Here is a 21500-nt window from a genome sequence, read left to right on the forward strand (position 1 = left end):
TAGTCTATTGGATTTTGTTGCTGTTTTATATAGCATATATATATATATATATATATATATATATATAGCGTAGAGCATTGGCATGTCAGTGTCAGTCCAAAAAAAATAATAATAAAAAGACAAAAAAAGACAAATGAAACAATGTGAGGGAATGGCATACCTTGGTTCCAGCATGTTTATCATAGCACAAGAACTCTGTATGGGGCCGATATGAAAGCTACAAATGAAAGTAATGAGGTGCTAAACTTGAACTGTGCCTTGCCTTACCGATCGGCGATATTAAATTATTTATTGAAATTAAAAAAATTGAATACTGATTATAGGTGTTAGGATATTGTGAGGTAAAATATCATAATACTTTCAAATATCAATCCCCCACCTCCCGCCTCTAGTTGCTAGGTATTTTGTTGCTCCTAGTCTACTTGATCATGATCCATTGGCTCTATAGTCACAGGAACATTGAGCCTGACAGAGTGAGCCAGCTGTAATTCAGTTTTTACAGATATAGAGCAGGAGCTTCTGATTTTTGTCACAGATGGACCATAATATAAGACCTTGCAGGGCAGAGAGAGGGAATCATAGGATATGAGGTGCTACATTTTGAGGGCTGTCAGCCTGTATTGTTGGATAGAGGAAGTTTGTAATGGTTCCTTCATATTATCCTCCTAAAATTTATCCCATATTTTAAAAATAATATATGCTTAAAACTTTGAGCCTTGTGTATTAAGGGTTTTCCTCTCTTAAAAATTAAAATTCTCTCATCATTTGCTCACCCTCATGCCATCGCAGATGTGTATGACTACCGTTCTTCAGCATAACACATTTGAAGTAAAATGGAAAAAAATGTCAGCTTAGTAGGTCCTTACAATGCAAGTAGATGACAACCCGATCTTTGATGCTCTAAAAAGCATAGACAATCATCATTAACATCATCTATACAACTCCAGTGGTTAAATGAATGTCTTATAAAGCATTACGATCGCTTTTGGTGCAAAAAAGATCAATATTTAAGTACTTTTTATATCTATTAAAAGTAGATTTTTTTACCTGTTCAATTATCTATAAATCATCACATCCGGTAAGCAGTAGTATGCGAGTACACGAGAGGGCTGAGGTCACGTGGTCTTTCCAGCAATGGCATGGCAACATTCCATTCATTGCAGCAAACTCTCTCTACCTCTGTTGGCATTGCCTGGCATTGCCTACATGTGCACCACCACGTTTTATCACGTTGCCATGGCGACGTGATAAAAGTAATGTCAAAAAATGGGAAAAAGGAAGTGTCTCATATCTTCTGCGTGCATCGTGAGATTTACATCAAAATTGAGCCTAATGTTTGGCCTTGTGGACTGATCACATTGATGTGGCTATTGTGAGTCACGGTTGTAGCACCACCAACTAGTGGAAGGAAGTGTGCATGTTTAACAGACTTTGAAATATCCCTCTTATGTTTACCTGAATTGCTTAAATTGTTTTAAATAATGTCAAGACAGTGCAGATTTAAAGTTCTGAAAGGATTCTTGATATCTTTAATAGAGTTGCTATGGCAACACATTAAATGTCATTATTCCTTTTTATGTATATTCACATCTTTCTGAGGTACTTGGCATGCTTGAATTTTCATGATATTTTGCACACACATCAGAGTTGTCGGCCATTAGGCCTGGGCAAATGTTAACACATGGGCATGGCTGGGGAGCTCTGTAGAAAAACTCTCTCTGCTTTATATATTTAGCCAAAAGCTTCCCTGCTTTGTCCCCCGACTCAAAGCATGTCTGTCTTGCCTTGAATAGCCAAAACTCCACCTTCCGTGACAAAATAGTATTATATCTGTATTTCAATCGGGTCAATTCTCTGAGGTATCATACGACATTCGGCACTTCAGCTCTGCCTCTGCACTTTTAATATTCCCTTCCAACTCCACGAATTCTCATGCTTTGGACTTTTTGATGAATGAGGCATACTGTATGACCCGACCCCTAAGAACTGCTTTAAGTGCCTCCCAAGCCACGCCTACAGAGGATACTGAGGACCAGTTGGTCTCCATATACACATTGATTTCAGCCTTTAACATTTGTTGGAATTCAGGATTTTGCAAAAGGGATACATTAAAGCACCAACTATATGATTTCTTTTTCTCCGTATGTGACAACACCTCAAAACTCACCAGGGTGTGATGTTTCCAAATGAGCAATCCACAACGGATGAAATGAGGGACTTGGATATTAAAAAACAAAAATCTATTCTAGAATAAATCTTGTGGACTGATGGAAAAAAAATTATAGTCCCTACCTGATGGGTTCAGAAGTCTCCAAATATTTGTAAGACCAATATTTTAGATTTTTGATATTTTGAACGGTGTCGCCATGGCGAAGCAATACATTTATTGTGAAAAATGGGAAACAGGAAGTGCCTTATATCTTCTGTGTGCATTGTGTGATTTTGATGAAAATTCAGCTGTATGTTTGGTAATGGGTGCTGATCACATGGATATGGCTATTATGGGACATGGTCATAGCGCCACCAACTGGCAGCAGGAAGTATGGCACTTTTAACAGACTTAGAAATAGCCATCTTATGTTTACATGAATTGCTGCAAAATTCTTTAGAATAATGTCAAGACTGCTGATTTGTGAACAGATAAATTGTGAACAGATTTTTGACATATGTCGAACAGTTCAAAAGTCTGCAATGAGCTGCCTTGTTGTCTTCTGTCTACATTTGCAGCTCCCTGTCAGCATCCTAACAATAAGTTGCAGATTTAGAACACTCTAGGTTGGCAGCAACTCTGTGCATGATACCATTGCTTTTTCCACAAAGGATATGGGCTATGATCAGATATTTGTATTTGGCCCGCAGAAGTTATCTCAGAAGGCATCACAATTATGCTGCCTACCTTTTGGAACAACCTTCATGTCTGGAGCAAGCCTATTAAAATGCTTCCTATGTTAGCAGCTCACTAGGTGTTAGAACAGATTCACAATTGTACTTATTTTTTTCTGCAATGTTAAGATGCAGATACAAGTACATTCTTGGCAAAGGAAGACTTTAGTAAAAATAAAAATAGAGCTTGCATTGTTCTTATTTTTAACAAGATGTGCTCTTTCTCCCAGCCATGATCTCAGCCTCTCAGTTCCTTGATCACAAAGTCACAGTTAAACGTCACTGCGTTCACATATGGGAAATCGGGAGATGTCCTAAATACTTTAACACTTGCAACTTTATGCACCACAATGTGAAAATGACTATTACCCATACCTTACCCAGCTTGTCGTTCAGACCCAAGTGTATTCAAGGTTAGGGGTGGGTTGAAAGTTGTGTAATTAAATTAATTTTATAAAATAGATTATTCTGATCTTAAATTGTAATTGGAAGAGTAGTTGTTGTAAAATTAATATAAATCCACACCTGTGACCACAAATTTTATATTAATGGGCCAAGTTGAGGCAATGCTTGGCAACCATTAAAAAGCCTACAGTTAGGCTATTGAACTGTATTACTTGGTGGAAGAATTATTTACTACAATTATTAATAAATGTAACTGTTCATTAGGGTTGGGAACTGAGAACCAGTTCTTATTTGGAACCAGTTAAAAAAATGTAAAATACCGTAACCAGATTATTTTCATCACTTTCGGTTTCGTTATTGGTTCACGAATGAGCATACTTCTGCCCATACGGACGGAACACTGTACTTAAATACACTTAATGAGTGGTGCATTTTCGTTTTGGTGCCCGTATTAACAGATTACATTGTTTACATTGCAAGCGTGAGTCGCGAGATGATGCGTCCCAGAAGCGTCCCAGACGTGGCAGTGAGCAGATAGTTTCGGCATTTCGGCTGGACTCAGCTGCTCTGGGTGTAGAAAATCAGAAATAATCAGGACATTATAGAAAATAACCCAAAGCAAATTAAAATTATTTAAGCCGAACCTACAATACACTACAATCTGCATACAAACAAACACAAATCAACTAAAAAGAATGAATAAATAAACTGCATTGCTATTGCCTGTTTATGTATATGGATGTATGGGCTTTACTGCATTAACCGATCATGACCAAGTTCACTGATAGGGTACAATGGGGCTAAAGGCACCCCTTAAGGAAATGTAGCTTTTTTCTGTCACAAAATGTATCAAGGTCAAACAAAATTATTTATTTTTATTGAATATTGATGGAGGAACATAATTTGTGTGAAAAGAAATAATAACATACGGTTGTTTCAATTAAAATTCAGTTTTAAAAAAAAGGTGGTAAGGGAGCCTTTTACCCCATGCTTTCAGCTGTTCAGAGCAGATCGCATTGTGGAGTTAACGGGGGAAACGAGAGGCGGTGGAACATGCTTTTACATCAATGAAAGTTGGTGTACAGATGTAATAACGTTAAAGAAGATGTGCTGTCCTAATTTGGAAGCGCTCTTTATTAACTGTAAGCCTTTCTACTCGCTGCGGGAGTTTTCCTCGTTTATTCTGGTGAGTGTGTATATATCGCGCCAAACGCGTGTTTGAACACAGCACTGCAACAGCTGACTGACTGATCAGATCACAGACACAGAACAACAATACCCGGACTCAGTTATTATTATTCTTGGGGATTTTAACAAAGCAAACCTCCCCAAATACAAACAGCACATTACATGCCCAAGCAGAGACAGAAATATACTGGATCATTGCTACACAACAATAAAGGATGCATATCGCTCTGTTCATCTTCTTCCAACTTACAGGCAGAAATTAAAATCTGCTAAGCCTGTAGTAAGGACTGTAAAGAGATGGACCAATGAAGCAGAGTGGGAACTACAAGCCTGCTTCGATTGCATGGATTGGAGTGTTTTTGAGGCTGCAGCCACAGACCTGGACGAACTCACAGATACTGTTACATCATATATCAGTTTCTGTGAGGATATGTGCATTCCTACTAGGACTTATTTAACATTTAACAATGACAAACCATGGTTTACAGCGGAATTCAGGCAGCTTCGTCAGGCCAAAGAGGATGCTTACAGGGGTGGGGATAAAGTCTTGTACAATTAGGCCAAGAACACACTGAATAAGGGAATCAGAGTGGCTAAAAGAAGATACTCTGAGAAGCTGAAAAACAAGTTTTCGGCTAACGACCCTGCATCAGTGTGGAGTGGCATGAAACAACTTTCGAATTACAGGACTCCTACCCCCAACCCTGTGGTGGACCAACAAATGGCTAACGACCTGAATGTGTTCTACTGTAGATTTGAAAGGCCCAATCTCACACCCCACACTCACTCTGACCTTCACTTCACACAAACACCAACACCTCCTGCAACCCCCCTCCTGCTACTCAACCTGCACTTAAGATCTGTGAAGATGATGTGAGCCTCGACTTTTGAAAACAAAGGATAAGGAAAGCACATGGCCCAGATGGAGTTTCACCTGCATGTCTTAGATCCTGTACTAACCAGCTGTTCCCCATCTTCACACAGATCTTCAATAGATCACTGGAGCAGTGTGAAGTCCCATGCTGCTTCAAACATTCCACTATCATCCCCATCCCAAAGAAACCAAAAATCACAGGACTTAATGATTACAGAGCTGTCGCCCTGAAGTCTGTGGTCATGAAGTCATTTGAGAGACTGGTGTTGGCCCACCTCAAGGACATCACTGGACCCTTTCTAGATCCCCTTCAATTTGCTTATCGAGCAAACAGGTCTGTGGATGATGCAGTCAATGTGGGATTGCATCATATGCTGCAACATCTGGACAGGCCAGGGACATATGCAAGGATCCTTTTTGTGGAATTCAGTTCGGCTTTCAACACCAGTATCCCAGCTTTTCTCCGGACTAAATTACACCAACTCTCTGTTCCCACGTCTGTCTGTCAGTGGATTACCAGCTTTCTGACAGACAGGCAGCAGCTTGTGAGACTGAGAAGATAAATTCACTTCCAGCACCTGTACAGTCAGCACTGGTGCCCTCCAGGGATGTGTGCTTTCCCCACTACTCTTCTCCCTCTACACCAACGACTGCATCGCCAAGGACCCCTCTGTCAAGCTCCTGAAGTTTGCAGACAACACCACTGTCATCGGCCTCATCCGAGATGACGATGAGTCTGCTTACAGAAGGAAGGTTAAACAGCTGCAGTCAAAACAACCTTGAGCTGAACACGCTCAAAACGGTGGAAATTATTGTGGACTTTAGGAGGAACCCCCCAACACTGTCCCCCCTCACCATTCTAAACAGCGCTGTGGCAGCAGTGGAGTCATTCAGGTTCCTGGGCACTACCATCTCACAGGACCTGAAGTGGGAGACCCACATTGACTCCATTGCGAAAAAAGCCCAGCAGAGGTTGTACTTCCTTCGCCAGTTGAGGAAGTTCAACCAGCCACAGGCGCTACTGATACAGTTCTACTCAGCGGTCATTGAGTCTGTCCTCTGCACTTCAGTAACTGTCTGGTTTGGTTCAGCTACAAAATCAGACATCAGAAGACTACAAAGGACAGTTCGGACTGCTGAGAGGATTATTGGTTATTAGCCAATTATTTTATAAGCTTACCTGTAGAGATCGCACAGTGATCCGGATCGCTCGCAATACCAGATGAAAGATGGCTCGCAATACCCAAATTGACGGTCAGATACGTGGATGTTTGGTTGTTACTGAGAAATATCAGACTGCTAGATGGTGCCATTGACCAATCAGAATCCAGTATTCCAGAAAGCAGTGTAATTATGACTCTTATCAGCTGGTACTTTTTAGAATTAAATGACTAACTGATCCGCATGTCATTAATTTTGTCATGTCCAACTCAAAATGAACCAATAACTATTACTATGTTATGTGTACTTAAAGCTTGTAAGACTTAAATCAGATTAAATGGATGGATGGTTGTTGATATGACAATGTGTAGTTAAAGATTATATGTTATTCAGTATATGTTTTTTTGTAAGTAGTGATATTTTATAAAAATGAATTAATTATTATATCTTAAATAAAAAGTCTGTGTAAACACAGCTCATCATTTGGTAACAGACTGCCAAGGGCTGTAAATCCAAGAAGAATTGCATTTCTTATTTACAAATATTTCTTCCTCAAAAATAAGAAGTAAAAGAATTGTTAATGGAACCATTAAAAGGGATCAGAATAGGAACCAGAATAGTTAAATTCCTTACGATTCCCATCCCTACTGTTTATTGAACATTTGTGACTATTTTCATATTGACACTGTTTTATAAAAGCAAAATGTTATTCACGGTTGTGTATTACAGTGATTTTTACCATGGTAAGGGCGTTCGCTTCATGCCGAAAATAAAATCACTGTAATTCATGGCCCCTCGTGGTTTATTGCTTTTATATAGTATACATATAAACTAATATACCCCTAATATCACTTGCAGAAATGTTCTGTAAACAGTGTTGCATCTGTACAATTTTTTTTATGTATGACTAAGATATGTAAAAATGAAATGAATGATTAAGAAAGAGAAATTTTGGAACATTCAAACAAAAATTCAAGCCAACTTTTGAAATATAGTTTACACTTTTTTAAAAAAAACAAAAAATTTTTATAGGCGAATAGTTGTGCTTTGCTTTTTTCTGGACTTTTGAAAATGTTACCAGATTCTTCTTACATTTTTGAAAAAAAAAAAAAAAAAACGCTTAATTGTCAACATTTCTTGCTAATGTAATCTAGGAGCATGCAAAATTATGGTTGCTCCTAGACCTCTTGAAGCTTTCGGTTTGAACTGCAGAATAAGTACTTTTACATCACGAAATGGAAAATGCCAAAGTCTTAAACTCTTCACTTTCCCCTCTCCAAATCTGTCTACACAAGGCAGAGTGGGTGAGATTATGGAAAGCAAAAACAATTTCAAGGATAATAAAGCAAAAGAATCCTTTTAAAATATTCTCAGAACTGGTGATGCCAAGACTAACACAGTCCCACCCAGACCACTCTACCTCTGCATGGAGTTGAGAAAGAGGCTGTTTCTCATTGTTCTTTCTATACGAGCTGAACATTTTCATGTCTCTGAGTGTCTTGGTCATCTATAACAGTGGTGACATGTTGAATAAGGCAAAGTATCAGATTTCAGTAAAGCATAGCACACTTACATAGCTGCCAAAATCCTCTGTCTTGCACTCAAGTTGCTCTGTGGCTAAAGTATGAAGCAGAATTTTTGTGGCCAGTTTTTTTTTTTTTTTTTTTTTTTTTCGTGTGGTGGAAACTCTTTTTGTTTTCTTGTGTACAGCAAGTTTTCAGTCTGTTAATGTCTCTGTGTGAATTACTATCACTCTTTTTTTTTTTTTTTTTTAGCTTTACAAACACTGACCAAGACCATATTTTTTTGTAGTGACCTAAACTATTGTTGCTTAAAACATCAAGAGTGAGAAGGATCGGGGCAATTGTAACACTAGTTATGTAATACAAATTTAAGTATGACTGAATTGAAAGGTTGAATAGTTAAAATATGATATGAACTTTCATTAAAGTATCTATTTGAAGACTGCTCTTGATGCTTATCAGCTGATTAATGTATTTTAGTAAAGAGGATTAAACTGATTTAAACAAATTTGCATATTATTCCTGACAGCTAAAATAATTTGCATCATATAAAAGTGAAAACTATTCAACAATTATGCAAGTTAGCAATTATATTATCACTTTGAGGTGTGCTCTTATTTGAAATACAGTGGATATACAGTGGAATACCATTCTTTGTGTTATAATTATATGTTACATAATGGGGACAGTTGTAACACTGATTTCTTTTCTTAAATTAAAGATCAAGTCTTTTTCAATGTAAATATTATAATGGTACAATTACTACACTCACTGAGCACTTTACTGGGAACACTATGGTCCTAATAAAGTGCCTGACGTGGTCTTCTGCTGTTGTAACCCATCTGCCTCAAGGTTTGACATTTTGTGCATTCAGAGATGCTATACTGCTCACTACAATTGTACAGAGTGGTTATTTCAGTTGCTGTAGCTTTTCTGTCAGCTCGAAGCAGTTTGGCCATTCTCCACTGACCTCTCATCAACAAGGCATTTCCATTCACAGAACTGCCGCTCACTGGATGTTTTTTGTTTTCGGCACCATTCTGAGTAAACTCTAGAGACTGTTGTGCATGAAAATCCGAGGAGATCAGCAGTTACAGAAATACTCAAACCTGCCTATCTGTCACCAACAATCATGCCACGGTCGAAATCACTGAAATCAAAATTTTCCCCATTCTGATGGTTTATGTGAACATTAACTAAAGATCCTGCCCCGTATCTGCATTATTTTATGCATTGCACTGCTGCCACATGATTAGCTGATTAGATAATCGCATGAATAAATAGGTGTACAGGTGTTCCTAATAAATTGCTCAGTGAGTGTACACCGATCAGCCACAACATTAAAACCACCTGCCTAATATTGTGTAGTAGGGGTGTGCAGCTAAACCATTATCTGTATCTGTATTTGTATTTGTTCTTATGACAAAATTATCTGTATCTGTCTCTGTATTTGGATAGATCTGGGTGTGGGCGGGGCTTAACCCGGAAGTGCGTTAAAACTAAACGAAACACACATTTTTTAATGTTACTCTTACGTTTATAGTTTCTATTAATAAAATATGCCTTGTGTATTCCTTTTCATAATAATAGCCTAATAATAATAATATTAATATCCAGCATCTAGTAATTATTATTATTATACAATTATTATTTAATTAACTTATTATTTAAAAAAAAAAAAATCTTACCAGATGAAGCTGAATTTGTAGGCTACATTAACTGTGGATTATGTTGTTAACTGTGGTTTCTCTTGGTATTTCAGATATTAATATATGCATGACACAGAGTTTTGTTTTGTCTGTGCATGTATAGCAACATTATTCTGGAGGCAGGACGTGTCAAGCAAAATGTGAAATGTCAAGCAAACATTTTGCAGTGAATAATAAATACAAATTCAATCATTAAAATAAATATAATGAATCAATATAGCCTATAAACAGAGAAAGTCCTGTAAGTCTGTCAGGAATTTTTTCGGTAGGACACCATTATTTAGTTAAATACTAATAATAATAATGTTAAATTTATACAGTGCCTTTTCAGAGCTCAAGAACACTTAACATTCTCAAATTTAGCACAGTTTAAAGAAGAACAAGAAGAAAAAAGACTGAGCAAGTTTCAGTTTCTTTGTTTTACATAAGCAGAAATATTCCGAATAGATGAATACTATATGGAGCATATAAACCTTTCTGGAGCATTTTATCTTTTTTCAGGATAAAGTCTTAACCAGATAATTACCCCAATCGCTGATGTGAGTGTAAATGTGTTCCACTTTAAGAGACGGCTAGACAAGCTCCGACGTGAAATCATCACTTCAGGTCGGGAATTTAACATTGCACTCAGGTTTAGGCTATATATAAACACATTGGAATCACGTGTGAATCGTGTGATACATTAACATAAACATTTCAAGAAGTGGAAAGTGTACATGGTGTTGTGTCTTAGTTAATGTTGACAAGCTCCAGGCACGGACAATTAACAGAGACCACAAACAGAGACGAGACCGCGGCCATCCGATCTGAAATCACACCGTGCGCATTTTCATTCATAATGTTTACACTTTAGAAAAACTGGATGCACAGATTCATAAATTTGTTGTAATTTAGAATGTTAATTTTTCAGTGTCGCTTTATACTTGTTTCTTGGATTATTAGCCAAACAAATATTTTTTATATTATTTGGATTAATCCGTTATTCATTTTGATGTCATTTTTCTTGCTTTTCCGAATAAGGTATATGGCTTTTGGCACATCCCTATTTCTGTAACTGCTGATCTCCTGGGATTTTCACACACAACAGTCTTGAGAATTTACTCTCAATGGTGCCAAAAACAAAAAACATCCAGTGAGTGGCAGTTCTGTGGATGGAAATGCATTGTAGATGAGAGAGGTCAACAGAGAATGGCCAGACTGGTTCAAACTGACGAAGTCTACGGTAACTCGGATAACCTCTCTGTGTACAAATGTAGTGAGAAGAATATCATCTCAGAATGCTATTCTGAGATGCGGTTTGGTGCTGTTTTGGCGGCACGAGGGGGACCTACACAATATTAGGCAGGTGGTTTTAATGTTGTGGCTGATCGGTGTATATCCACATACTGTAAAAAGGGCAGGTAGATTTGCACTTGTTTGTAAGTTATGTGGGAAAATGTATAGCACTACATATTTCTGTCATTATCTCTCTGTCCTTTTTTTCTTTTTTTTTTCTTTCAAGAGGTTCTCTGCTGCTCTTGAGACACCTCGTTTGCAAACCCACCGCCCTTTTCACTTCAGTACTGCACACAACCCTATCTGGCCCACAGCTGAAAACTATTAAACACTGCTGGAACTTCCTCCTTAGTATCCCAGTCTCTGTGAAAGCAAGTAAGTCACCAGGCTCTGCATTTCACCCATTATTTTGTGCTCGTCTCAAAGCACTGTCCATCTGCATTCTCATTTGGCTTGTTTTGGTGGACTACACTGGCTGGTGTTGTGGAATCTCCCCTCAATATTGGTAAAGATGTTGGTCTTTTTCATGTAGAGAAGTCTGACAGAAAGGGCAAGAATGTTTAGTGCATGCTCAGAGTTCAGCAGAGAATAACAACTGATCCATGTAAGGAATGCAGAGAGTTGGATTAATTAACATCATTGTTGTAGAATGTTTGCTGTTTGAGCTCAGTGAATAGGATTCCATAGGAAACAAATAATGGTTTTATTCAGTTTTGTGCTTCTCAGTGTTATGGTAGTGGTGCATATTTTTGTTGCAAATGCTGGGTAAATTTGCTCAGGGGGCGGGGGGTTGTGGATGTTTGAATGTTTAAATTGTGTGGTTCATCCTAAACTGATGCATTCTTTTCTTATAAAGTGCCTTAGAGCATTTGGAGTATTTGAATTTTGAATTTGTTTAACAGAGAATTATAATGAGAAAGTAGATCACTTTTTTAACATTACAAAAATTATAAAAACATGTATGTTAAGTATCCCTCTAGCATTACAACATGTATATTTTCAGTTTATGGTTAGGAAATATAATTTTAAACATTTCTTGTTTATAATTGATAATTTTTATAATTTGAAAGATTTTTATTCAATAACTTTTTTCATAAAAAAGTGTCTGCATTGGTTTTTGTTTGAATACTTCTTGTTAGAATGGTTTTCTTTGCAGACTCTGGATTTCCAAACAGTCGGTTCTAAAATAAAATAATATATATATATATATATATATATATATATATATATATATATATATATATATATATATATATATATATATTATTTTGTATACTGTTGTAAATTTAGGTTCGAATGCCTGTGGCCTATGCTTTGATGTGTTCCTCAGAACATACACTGAGTAACATCACATGTAAAGTGCTCAGTCTAGTGTGTGTTCAGTAAAACATGTTTTTTGCTCTCCTCTGGATCCATTTTTTGCCTTTTAATCTAGCAGACAGGACCTACTCAGCCTCAAACATGTGCAAAACTTGGGGGCCATAACTGCCCCACCCAACAACAGACATTATAAATTACTGTGCTGGGTTCTTAGACATACCTAAGCTGGAGTTCACTTTGAGGATATTAAATATTATCAGCAGAACTTTGCAACTTAGCATAAAAAGCTCTTCCCTGTGGGGCAGAGTGACCAGCCAGGATGTGATAAAGGGAGAACAAACACAGCTGCTGTCAGTCAGGCAGGCAGACGTCACAGCCAGGTGTTTGCCCAGGTGTGACTGGCCAACAGGTCATATTCCCAGCTATTCTGCTAAGCAGTGAGTGGGCATCATACCCACAGAGTTTATTTTCATTCTCTGTGGAATGTTGTTTTTATCACAAAATGTAAAAATAATCTGTAATAGAGGTTGACCGGTAGTGGATTTTACAGATACCGATAACTAAGTTGTGCAGTACCTGCCGATAACCGATTAATCAACCGATAGTTTTTAAAATTGATACTGAATGAAAAAATAACACTCAAAGTATAATATTGCCGAACTTTATTACAAAAATAAACAGTACTGAGTGAGCCATGAAAATGTGTTGTACATTTTAAATGAAATAAATATTAATATATATGAACTAATATTCAAATTTTAAAGTCAGCTGATTTTTAAATTGACGTTGTTTCCGTGGTCCACAAGAGGACGCAATAAATACATAAACCATTCAGCACCGTTATATTATGCATAGAACATTCCTATCCTGGCTGTTAAAAAAGAGCATTTCATTTTCAACTAATGTGCATAAAATAAATAAATAAAATGTTTTAGTCTGTCCATATTTTCAAATGTTAAGTCAAAAGTAAAATGAAGGGGGGAAACGCTTCAATAGACAGTTCACATGGTATTACACTTGCACTGATTCCTACTACTCCAGACTCAAGCTTCATAATAACAGTGAAATACCACATCGTTTTTTATTCAGTACAGTTGTATGTAGAGTAGCAGTATTCACAGATAGCAGTTGTATTCGGCTGAACTCTGTGGTGAAGCGGCTCAGACTTTGAGCCCAGGCCAGGGGCTGTTCAAACTGACAGAACACAACAAACTGGAACCGAATGCAAGAATCTGGAGACACATATTTCCAAGTTGAACATCTTTCCTAACAAAGCATTTAAACGACCCATTGCTTAATCTGAGAAATGCTTATAAGAGAGCAAGACGCAATGGCCAAAGACCTCCACCACCTGTAAGGGGCTGTTCACACCTAACGCTTTTGCAACCATCCATTTTTTTTTTTTTTTTTATGTAAACGTGCGCAAGATGAATGTATTTGTTTCCCTTTGTTTTTGCTCATTCAGCGTCTCATGCAGGAGCGTTGTTTTTTAGATGATGTGTCTAATTAAAAAGACTTTAAAAGCATATTGAGACACCTGCTTTCTGTTAAACTTTATTTGTTGTGCTGTGTTTAGCCTTTTTTAGTGCAAGAATGTGATCGATCTGAAGTCATCGTATTACAGTGAGGATAATATTTTAAAATATAAATCAGCTGTGTTTCTGATTTAATTATATGTTTCTCTCGGCTGCATGAAGATATTAATTTTCTTTATCATGTCTCTAGCTTTAAATATGCAGCTTAGCTGGCTAACGAATGCATAAACGTGACCAGCTGGATATAAACTAATGCTAATAGATGGTAACAATCGTGACATTTAAAAATGTGGGTAGGACTTGCGTGTATTTTTGTCACATTGTTCTAACCGCTTCAGGTTAGCTTTAATGTTAGCGTCCTCTCTGCCTTGTTGGCAAACATACTGCTGTTCTCTACTAATGCAGCATCTAGTCAACAAATTAATTACTTTATAATGAAGACTGTTGTCTAAAGTGTCAAAACAAACACCACAAGGCATCAGTGAGGTGATCGTTTTTATTTCGCCTCTAGAGGCCGCTCTCATACTATATAACAACAACGGACCCTTCCCAGCCACTCCAGCACCGGACACAATGGGGAAAAACTATCGGTGTGGATTTTTGCAGATAACCGATAGTTCCAGAAATCTGTTATCGGTGCCGATTAATCTGCAAAACCGATATATCGGTCGACCTCTAATCGGTAACACTTTACAGTAAATGTCCTTTCATTAACATTATTTAATGCATTAGGTATCATGAACTAACAATGAACAATATGTATTTTTACAGCATTTATTCATCTTTGTTAATGTTAGTTAAAAAAAATACAATTGTTCATTGTTAGTTCATGTTAGTTCATAGTGCATTAATTAATGTTAACATATACAACTTGTTACTTAAAAAATCAGAATTAGAATGAGCTTTAATGCCAACGGTGCTCACGTACACAAGGATTATTATTATTTGTTTGTTTTTTTTTTGGTGATGGGGAAACAAGCAAGTGCACACAGAACATTACAGTGAGACACATAATATAAAACAAGGTCAGAGTATAAACAGACATATAACATAAAATGCCATATGTACATGTGCAAGTGGTAAAATATGTGCAAGGTAGGGGTATGTACAGTTATTGTACTAAATATGAGTGAATTTACATATGCACATGACATATTTATACATTATTTCATTACTGTAATGCAATAAATGTAATACTCTGTTGAAATTAACATGAAACAAGATGAACAAATGCTGTAAAAGTATTGTTAATTGTTAGTTTGTGTTAACTAAAGTAGTTGCTGTATCTAATGTTACCAAATTGAACCTTATTGTAAAGTGTTACCAAATAATCTTGCCTGTTTTCCTGCGAAGCTCTGGCAAATGTGTTAAAGGGATAGTTTACCCAAAAATTAATGTCATCATTTTCTCACCTTTATGATGTTACAAACCTGTATGACTTTATTTCTTCCATGAAACAGATGTTTAGCAGAATGACAGCCTCAGTCACTATTCCGTTTCATTGTATAGAAATAGGTTTCAGTGAAAGTGAATGGTGACTAGACTAAAAATCTTCCTAAAAACATCTCCTTTTATGTTAGACGGAAGGCACACAGACCTGGAATAAAAATGGGGGATTAAAGGAAATTTTAATGAAATATTTAAATTCTAAAAATAAAAGTGGATGGGGACCAGGAACAGCTTAGACATTCTGCTAGGTAACTCCATTTGCGTTCCACTTAAGAAAGTCATATGGATATTGAATGACATGAGTGTGAGTAAATGATGACAGAATTTCCACTTTTAAGTGAACTATCCCTTTAATACTGTAAGTGAGGCAATCAAGGCAATCAGTGGAATGTTGAGTGTAAATGTGACAGTTTGTATATGTCAGTCCTTTTTATGGAAACATTTTCTGAAGTATGACAGAACTTCTAATGATTTATAAAGTTATTCCAGTTCTTGGTGTCTTTAGGCTGTTGGCAGGTGTGATGCTGCAAACTCGTGACTTTACCTGCTCAGTCAGATATGACCACTGTCCTTGTATATTTGACTCTGCATGGCACTTTTTGACAGCTCAATTGACCGTGAATGAAAAAACACAAGTACCTTTTCTCTGCCTTTCTCTTCAGCCCCTTAATTAGTCTGCCATGCTGAAACCTGTTTGCGTTGGTCTCTTGGGGGTCTCCAAAACATAAATATGCCTGTATACTGTGTGTCACTGGTTGTCATTCTTAAAATATTAACTGTGGTGATAATATTGCTCCAGTATCTAGAGGGTAAAAGTAGTTTTTCATTTGTTTGTTGGCTTAAATAGGAAAAGTCAGTGAAACAACATTTGTATGCATGTAATTTCCACTGTTTTGCCTTTCTGTGTGTCATTGAATGCATAGGCGGTGAGGTAGCTTTGCAGTAATTCACATGTGATTCAGCTCATTTAACACAATCCTCAATACAAAGGCTTGCTTTTGCGGATATATGCCTCCCTGACTCAACCCAACAAGCTGCTTATATATTGTTGTCAGGTAAATAGTAAGAGGAGGGGTGGTTTGGTTCAGATAGGGTAAAATAAATAATAAAAAAAAAAATCATTCATGTTGCCTTTTTCATTGAACTGTAAATCACAATCTCCTCTGCCAAGACATCATCACAAAATACTATAATTTACTGCTTCCCTTCAGTGAAGTACCACACCCCTTTGCATGAAATCAAGCCATAAACATCATACACATCATTTGTTACACTGCTTATTTTGTAAGATGCTGTACAAAGGGACTCATATAAAGCATTCTGGGTCATATATATAAATAGCACAAAAAAAATAAAAATAAATAAATGTCTAAATTGAGCTTATACCATTTCCTCTTAGTAGAGCACATAATGGGATGCTTGTCTTCGTTTAATTTTTAATTTTTTATTTATTTTTTTTTTACTTCTAGACATTGATGCTTGACAGGAGAGGAGGGGTCAAAAAGTAAGAGGGATTGTTGACGTAAGCCTACAATGAAAGTAATTTCAGAGGCGGGTTATTACATTTTGACGAAAGATTATGAAGAAAACTTTTATTTAAATTTGGAATACCGTGCACAGATGAATCATGCACCAAAAAATTTCAGAAGGCACGAGTATTGAAAATTAGGTGTGACCTTTTGATGCCATTGAGGAGACTGTACTTCTATTCCTCCCAGCCTCATTTTCATTCCAGTCAAAAAATGTAATCTGGTGCTACTCTGAATCTAGGTCTATACCTCTATGAAACAGTTGTGGAAAAGTTTTTATTGTCTTCACAATATCAGTTAAATCATTCATTCACACACAGACCCCTTGGGGAGATCTGTCTCTCGCGCTCTATTTTTCTTTCACGCTTCTCTAATAGGCCTGCACATTGGGGTTAACATTTGATTAGTTTGTGTCATAGCCCGTGTGAATCATTGGTTAAGCTTACCCCTGATGTGCGACATTGCCTGAGAGGAAACCTAAGGAACTAAGTGAAAGGAAATTCTATTAGACTTCTCCATTTTAGAGTTCTATTAAACTTTCCAATTTTTTTCTGTAGCACCTTGTTGAACTTCACTGTCTGACTCTGTCTGTCTTTAAACCTCAAAAAGTACACATTCAAATAAAGGGTGTATTTACTAGTGGTTGTCAGATATGGGTTTTTCAGTGGATAATATATTGATAACTAGATTAAAATATTTTTTACACAATATATAATCAGAATTCACAAAAAAAATATTTGAAAACGGAAACTGCATTATTCTTTGACAAGGCTGTTGGTGGATTTTGTAGACACTTTGTACACCTGACACTGATCATCTAAAAAATCTCAGTTTATTGGCTTGGCTGGTATAAGTATAGCACTAGTATTTACCTATAATATGTTCATTTTTTATTAAGTACAGGTATCCCTCCTGACTGTATGCTTCAGTACATTTAGTTTTCTTTTCTTTTTTTTCTCCATAATGTTTTTGTTGTCATATGGTCAGATTCCTCAGACTCAGTAAAGTAAATTTCCGTATCCGCTCTCCAACCAGGTAGAGGTGGCACATTCCAGGAAATCACAGCTGAGACAGAGCGTTTTCAAGTATGAACAAGGCATTTAACAGGAAAAAAGGTATGTGTATGTTACCAGCTCTTGCCTTTTTTTTCTGTCTATCTGTCAGCTCTATGTGCTACTGTACTGTATGTCTAACAAGAAGTCCTTATAAAACTCTACCATTCAAACTCTCCCTGTCTGTCTCCCTCGCTCAAATCCAGTTATCTCTCTCTCTCCTCTCTCGCTCTCTCTCTCTCTCTCTCTCTCTCTGTCTCTCTTTCTCATATGTTCTTTTTTTCTCTATCTGTCTTTGGTCATCTCCTCCCATCTCTCATGTTTCTGTCATTTCTCAGTGGCTTGGAGCAGACAGCCTGTCTGACTCTACAGGTCTGCTTTTTGCCACAGCTCTATGTAGCACCACCTGTCCCACCCTTCTTTCCAGAATAAATTAATGGGTTTTTATGTGATAACCAATATTTCTGTGTTAGAAAACTCCTGTTGCCTTGTTTGGCTTGCTTTTGAAGATATAGATTATAATTGCAAATGGTATAGGGCTTTCCCAGATAAAGCTCTTGAACTTGATGGATGATACAGTGATGTTTGGAGTTGTGTTGTCAGATGAATGCAGGGCTAAACAATAAGGAATTGAGATTTGAGCAATGCATTTGTGCAATCCATCAGAGTTTGTCAACTCTTAGTTTTGCCCTGTTCTCACAAGGATGTGTTCTTGCGTTTCATTTGCGCTATTTTTAATTGTATTTTTTAGCATCATAAACACCGCATTTTTAGGACGCTTTGTCTAGTTAAAAGCAGTTGAAAATCACATCTTGATCCAGCTGTCAAGAACACATCTGCATCCGAAAATGTAGGCAGCTGGCTTGCTGCCTTGCTGTAGGGCTGGAAGATATGGCAAAAAAAAAATATAAAATCTCAATGTTTTTTTCAAACTTATGGATGATTCATGATTTGATTTTTCAATGTTTAAATGTACTCCACTAAAAAGTAACTCCAACATGTTTCAAATAACATGTTCTTTATTATAATGCAAGGCAAGCTGGTTAGAGAAATCAAAAATTGTTTCATTATAGGTGTTTAAGAAAAATGCAAAAAAAAAAAAAAAACAAAAAAAAAAAATGCACAAAGTAAATTGTCAACATAGTGTAAATGTAAAATACATTTAAATCTAATAAACCCAGATAAAATAATAAAACTGCAAAATGCTTCTTAGCCAATGTAGGTATAAGTTTGTATCTAAACCAAATATATAGAAAGTTATCTAGAAATCATTATCTAGAAATGAAGTTTGTCTAGAAAGTGTTCATTTTATATCAAACCATTTGAATATATAACCATAAACCGCTGCCGAAAGAGTCCAGGGCACGCGGTGCACTCTAGCGGTACACGCTGAGCAGTGCAGCAATATGAAATGATTTATCATACAATTCAACTCGCAAAGATTGTCAAAATGATCACAATTCACTTGAAACACGTCACAAATCAAAACAATAATTAGCGATCTGTCTGAAGCATCATGTTAAAAGAAGGACCGTTAGATGTTTTATTCTCTCATTTATAGCCTATCCATATGATTTGATGTGAAGCACCCAAAGCCAAGTGCTGTGAAAATTTTTTCCCTTCTTTATTCATCCTTTGGTGGATTGAAAACGTATCTACAGTAACTATAGTGTTTGCTAATATTTTTATGCCAAACATGGATTCTTCGATTTAAAAGATAAATATTGTGTCAAAAAGTAAATAATAATTAATTTAATCAAATCGCACAGTCCTACCTTGCTGCCTTATCAGTTAACAGCTTAACCGACAGCATTTTTGAATGAATGGAACTCTTAAGGAAACTGGTCTCAGAAAAGCACCTTATGTTCATCCTACCTCCATATACAGCCCCAGAAGGCAGCATTTTGCAGTTTTTGGATGCAGCCATTCTGTGCGACAGGCTCTCTTCCTGTGGCTGTGCTGCTTGAGAGGTTTGTTGAGGTGCACTGACTGCCCCCTGCTGACAGGGCTCATAAAAACATGAAGTTACAACATCAAGCCTGAATTGCTTAGATGGTAGGAAATATAGTGGTGGCCAGAAATATTGGCACCCTTGGTAAATATGAGCAAAGAAGGCTGTGAAAAAATGTGTCTTTATTGTTTATCCTTTTGATTTTTCATTCAAAATATTCACAAAAATGTATCCTCTAATGGATATCAAACAATTGCAAACACAACAATGTTTTATCAAAACACAAATATTTTTTGTCAAATATATGTGTGGCACAATTATCGGCACCCTTTTATTCAATACTATGTGCAACCTCCCTTTGCCAAGATAACAGCTCTGAGTCTTCTCCTATAATGCATAATGAAGTTGGAGAATACATGGCAAGGGATCTGAGACCATTCCTCCATACAGAATCTCTCCAGATCCTTCAAATTCCGAGGTCCACATGGTGGACTCTCCTCTTCAGTTCACCCCACAGGTTTTCTATGGGGTTCAGGTCAGGAGACTGGGATGGCCATGGCAGAACCTTGATTTTGTGGTCAGTGAACCATTTTTGTGTTGATTTTGATGTGTGTTTTGGATCATTGTCTTGCTGGAAGATCCAACCTGGACCCATTTTAAGCTTTCTGGCTGAGGCAGTAAGGTTTAGATTTCTTTATCTGTTTCATCACCATATTTTACTGTTGGTATGATGTTCTTTTTCTGAAATCCGGTGTTACTTTTACGCCAGATGTAATGGGACACACACCTTCCAAAAAGTTCAACTTTTGTCTCGTCAGTCCACAGAGTATTTTCCCAAAAGTCTTGGGGATCATTAAGATGTTTTCTGGCAAAAATGAGACGAGCCTTAATGTTCTTTTTGCTCAGCAGTGGTTTTTGTCTTGGAACTCTGCCATGCAGGCCATTTTTGCCCAGTCTCTTTCTTATGGTGGAGTCATGAACACTGACCTTAACTGAGGCAAGTGAGGCCTGCAGTTCTTTGGATGTGGTTGTGGGGTCTTTTGTGACCTCTTGGATGAGTCGTCGCTGCACTCTTGGGGTAATTTTGGTCGGCCGGCCACTCCTGGGAAGGTTCACCACTGTTCCATGTTTTCGCCATTTGTGGATAATGGCTCTCACTTTGGTTCTCTGGAGTCCCAAAGCTTTAGAAATGGCTTTATAACCTTTTCCAGACTGATAGATCTCAGTTACTTTCTTTCTCATTTGTTCCTGAATTTCTTTGGATCTCAGCATGATGTCTAGCTTTTGAAGATCTTTTGGTCTACTTCACTTTGTCAGGCACGTCCTATTTAAGTGATTTCTTGATTGAGAACAGGTGTGGCAGTAAACAGGCCTGGGTGTGGCTAGAGAAATTGAACTCAGGTGTGATAAACCACAGTTAAGTTATGTTTTAACAGGTGGGGCAAACACTTTTTCACACAGGGCCATGTAGGTTTGGATTTTGTTTTCCCTTAATAATAACAACCTTCATTTAAAAACTGCATTTTGTGTTTACTTGTGTTATCTTTGACTAATATTTAAACTTGTTTGATGATCTGAAACATTTATTTAAGTGTGACAAACATGCAAAAAAATAAGAAATCAGGAAGGGGGCAAACACTTTTTCA

The 21500-nt window shown here is 37.0% G+C and overlaps 1 protein-coding gene across 11 annotated transcripts in view; it reads left to right on the forward strand.

Annotated features, from left to right (window-relative positions):
* Positions 1 to 21500, forward strand: part of gulp1a (GULP PTB domain containing engulfment adaptor 1a) — a 110344-nt gene that overhangs the window by 39900 nt on the left and 48944 nt on the right. For 8 of the 11 annotated variants that reach the window (XM_051709128.1, XM_051709136.1, XM_051709137.1 and 5 more), the window contains one exon: positions 17887 to 17966. The exons of 1 other annotated variant lie outside the window; for it this stretch is intronic. In XM_051709128.1, coding sequence (XP_051565088.1) covers positions 17939 to 17966 — 28 coding nt within the window. In that variant the 5' untranslated portion in view covers positions 17887 to 17938. Of the gene's footprint in view, positions 1 to 11244; positions 11394 to 17886; positions 17967 to 21500 lie in introns of all 11 variants that reach the window. 2 more of the 11 variants (XM_051709132.1, XM_051709134.1) reach the window with 1 other exon arrangement.

This window comes from Myxocyprinus asiaticus, chromosome 10, assembly GCF_019703515.2.
Source record: "Myxocyprinus asiaticus isolate MX2 ecotype Aquarium Trade chromosome 10, UBuf_Myxa_2, whole genome shotgun sequence".
In the NCBI taxonomy this organism is placed as follows: Eukaryota; Metazoa; Chordata; class Actinopteri; order Cypriniformes; family Catostomidae; genus Myxocyprinus; species Myxocyprinus asiaticus.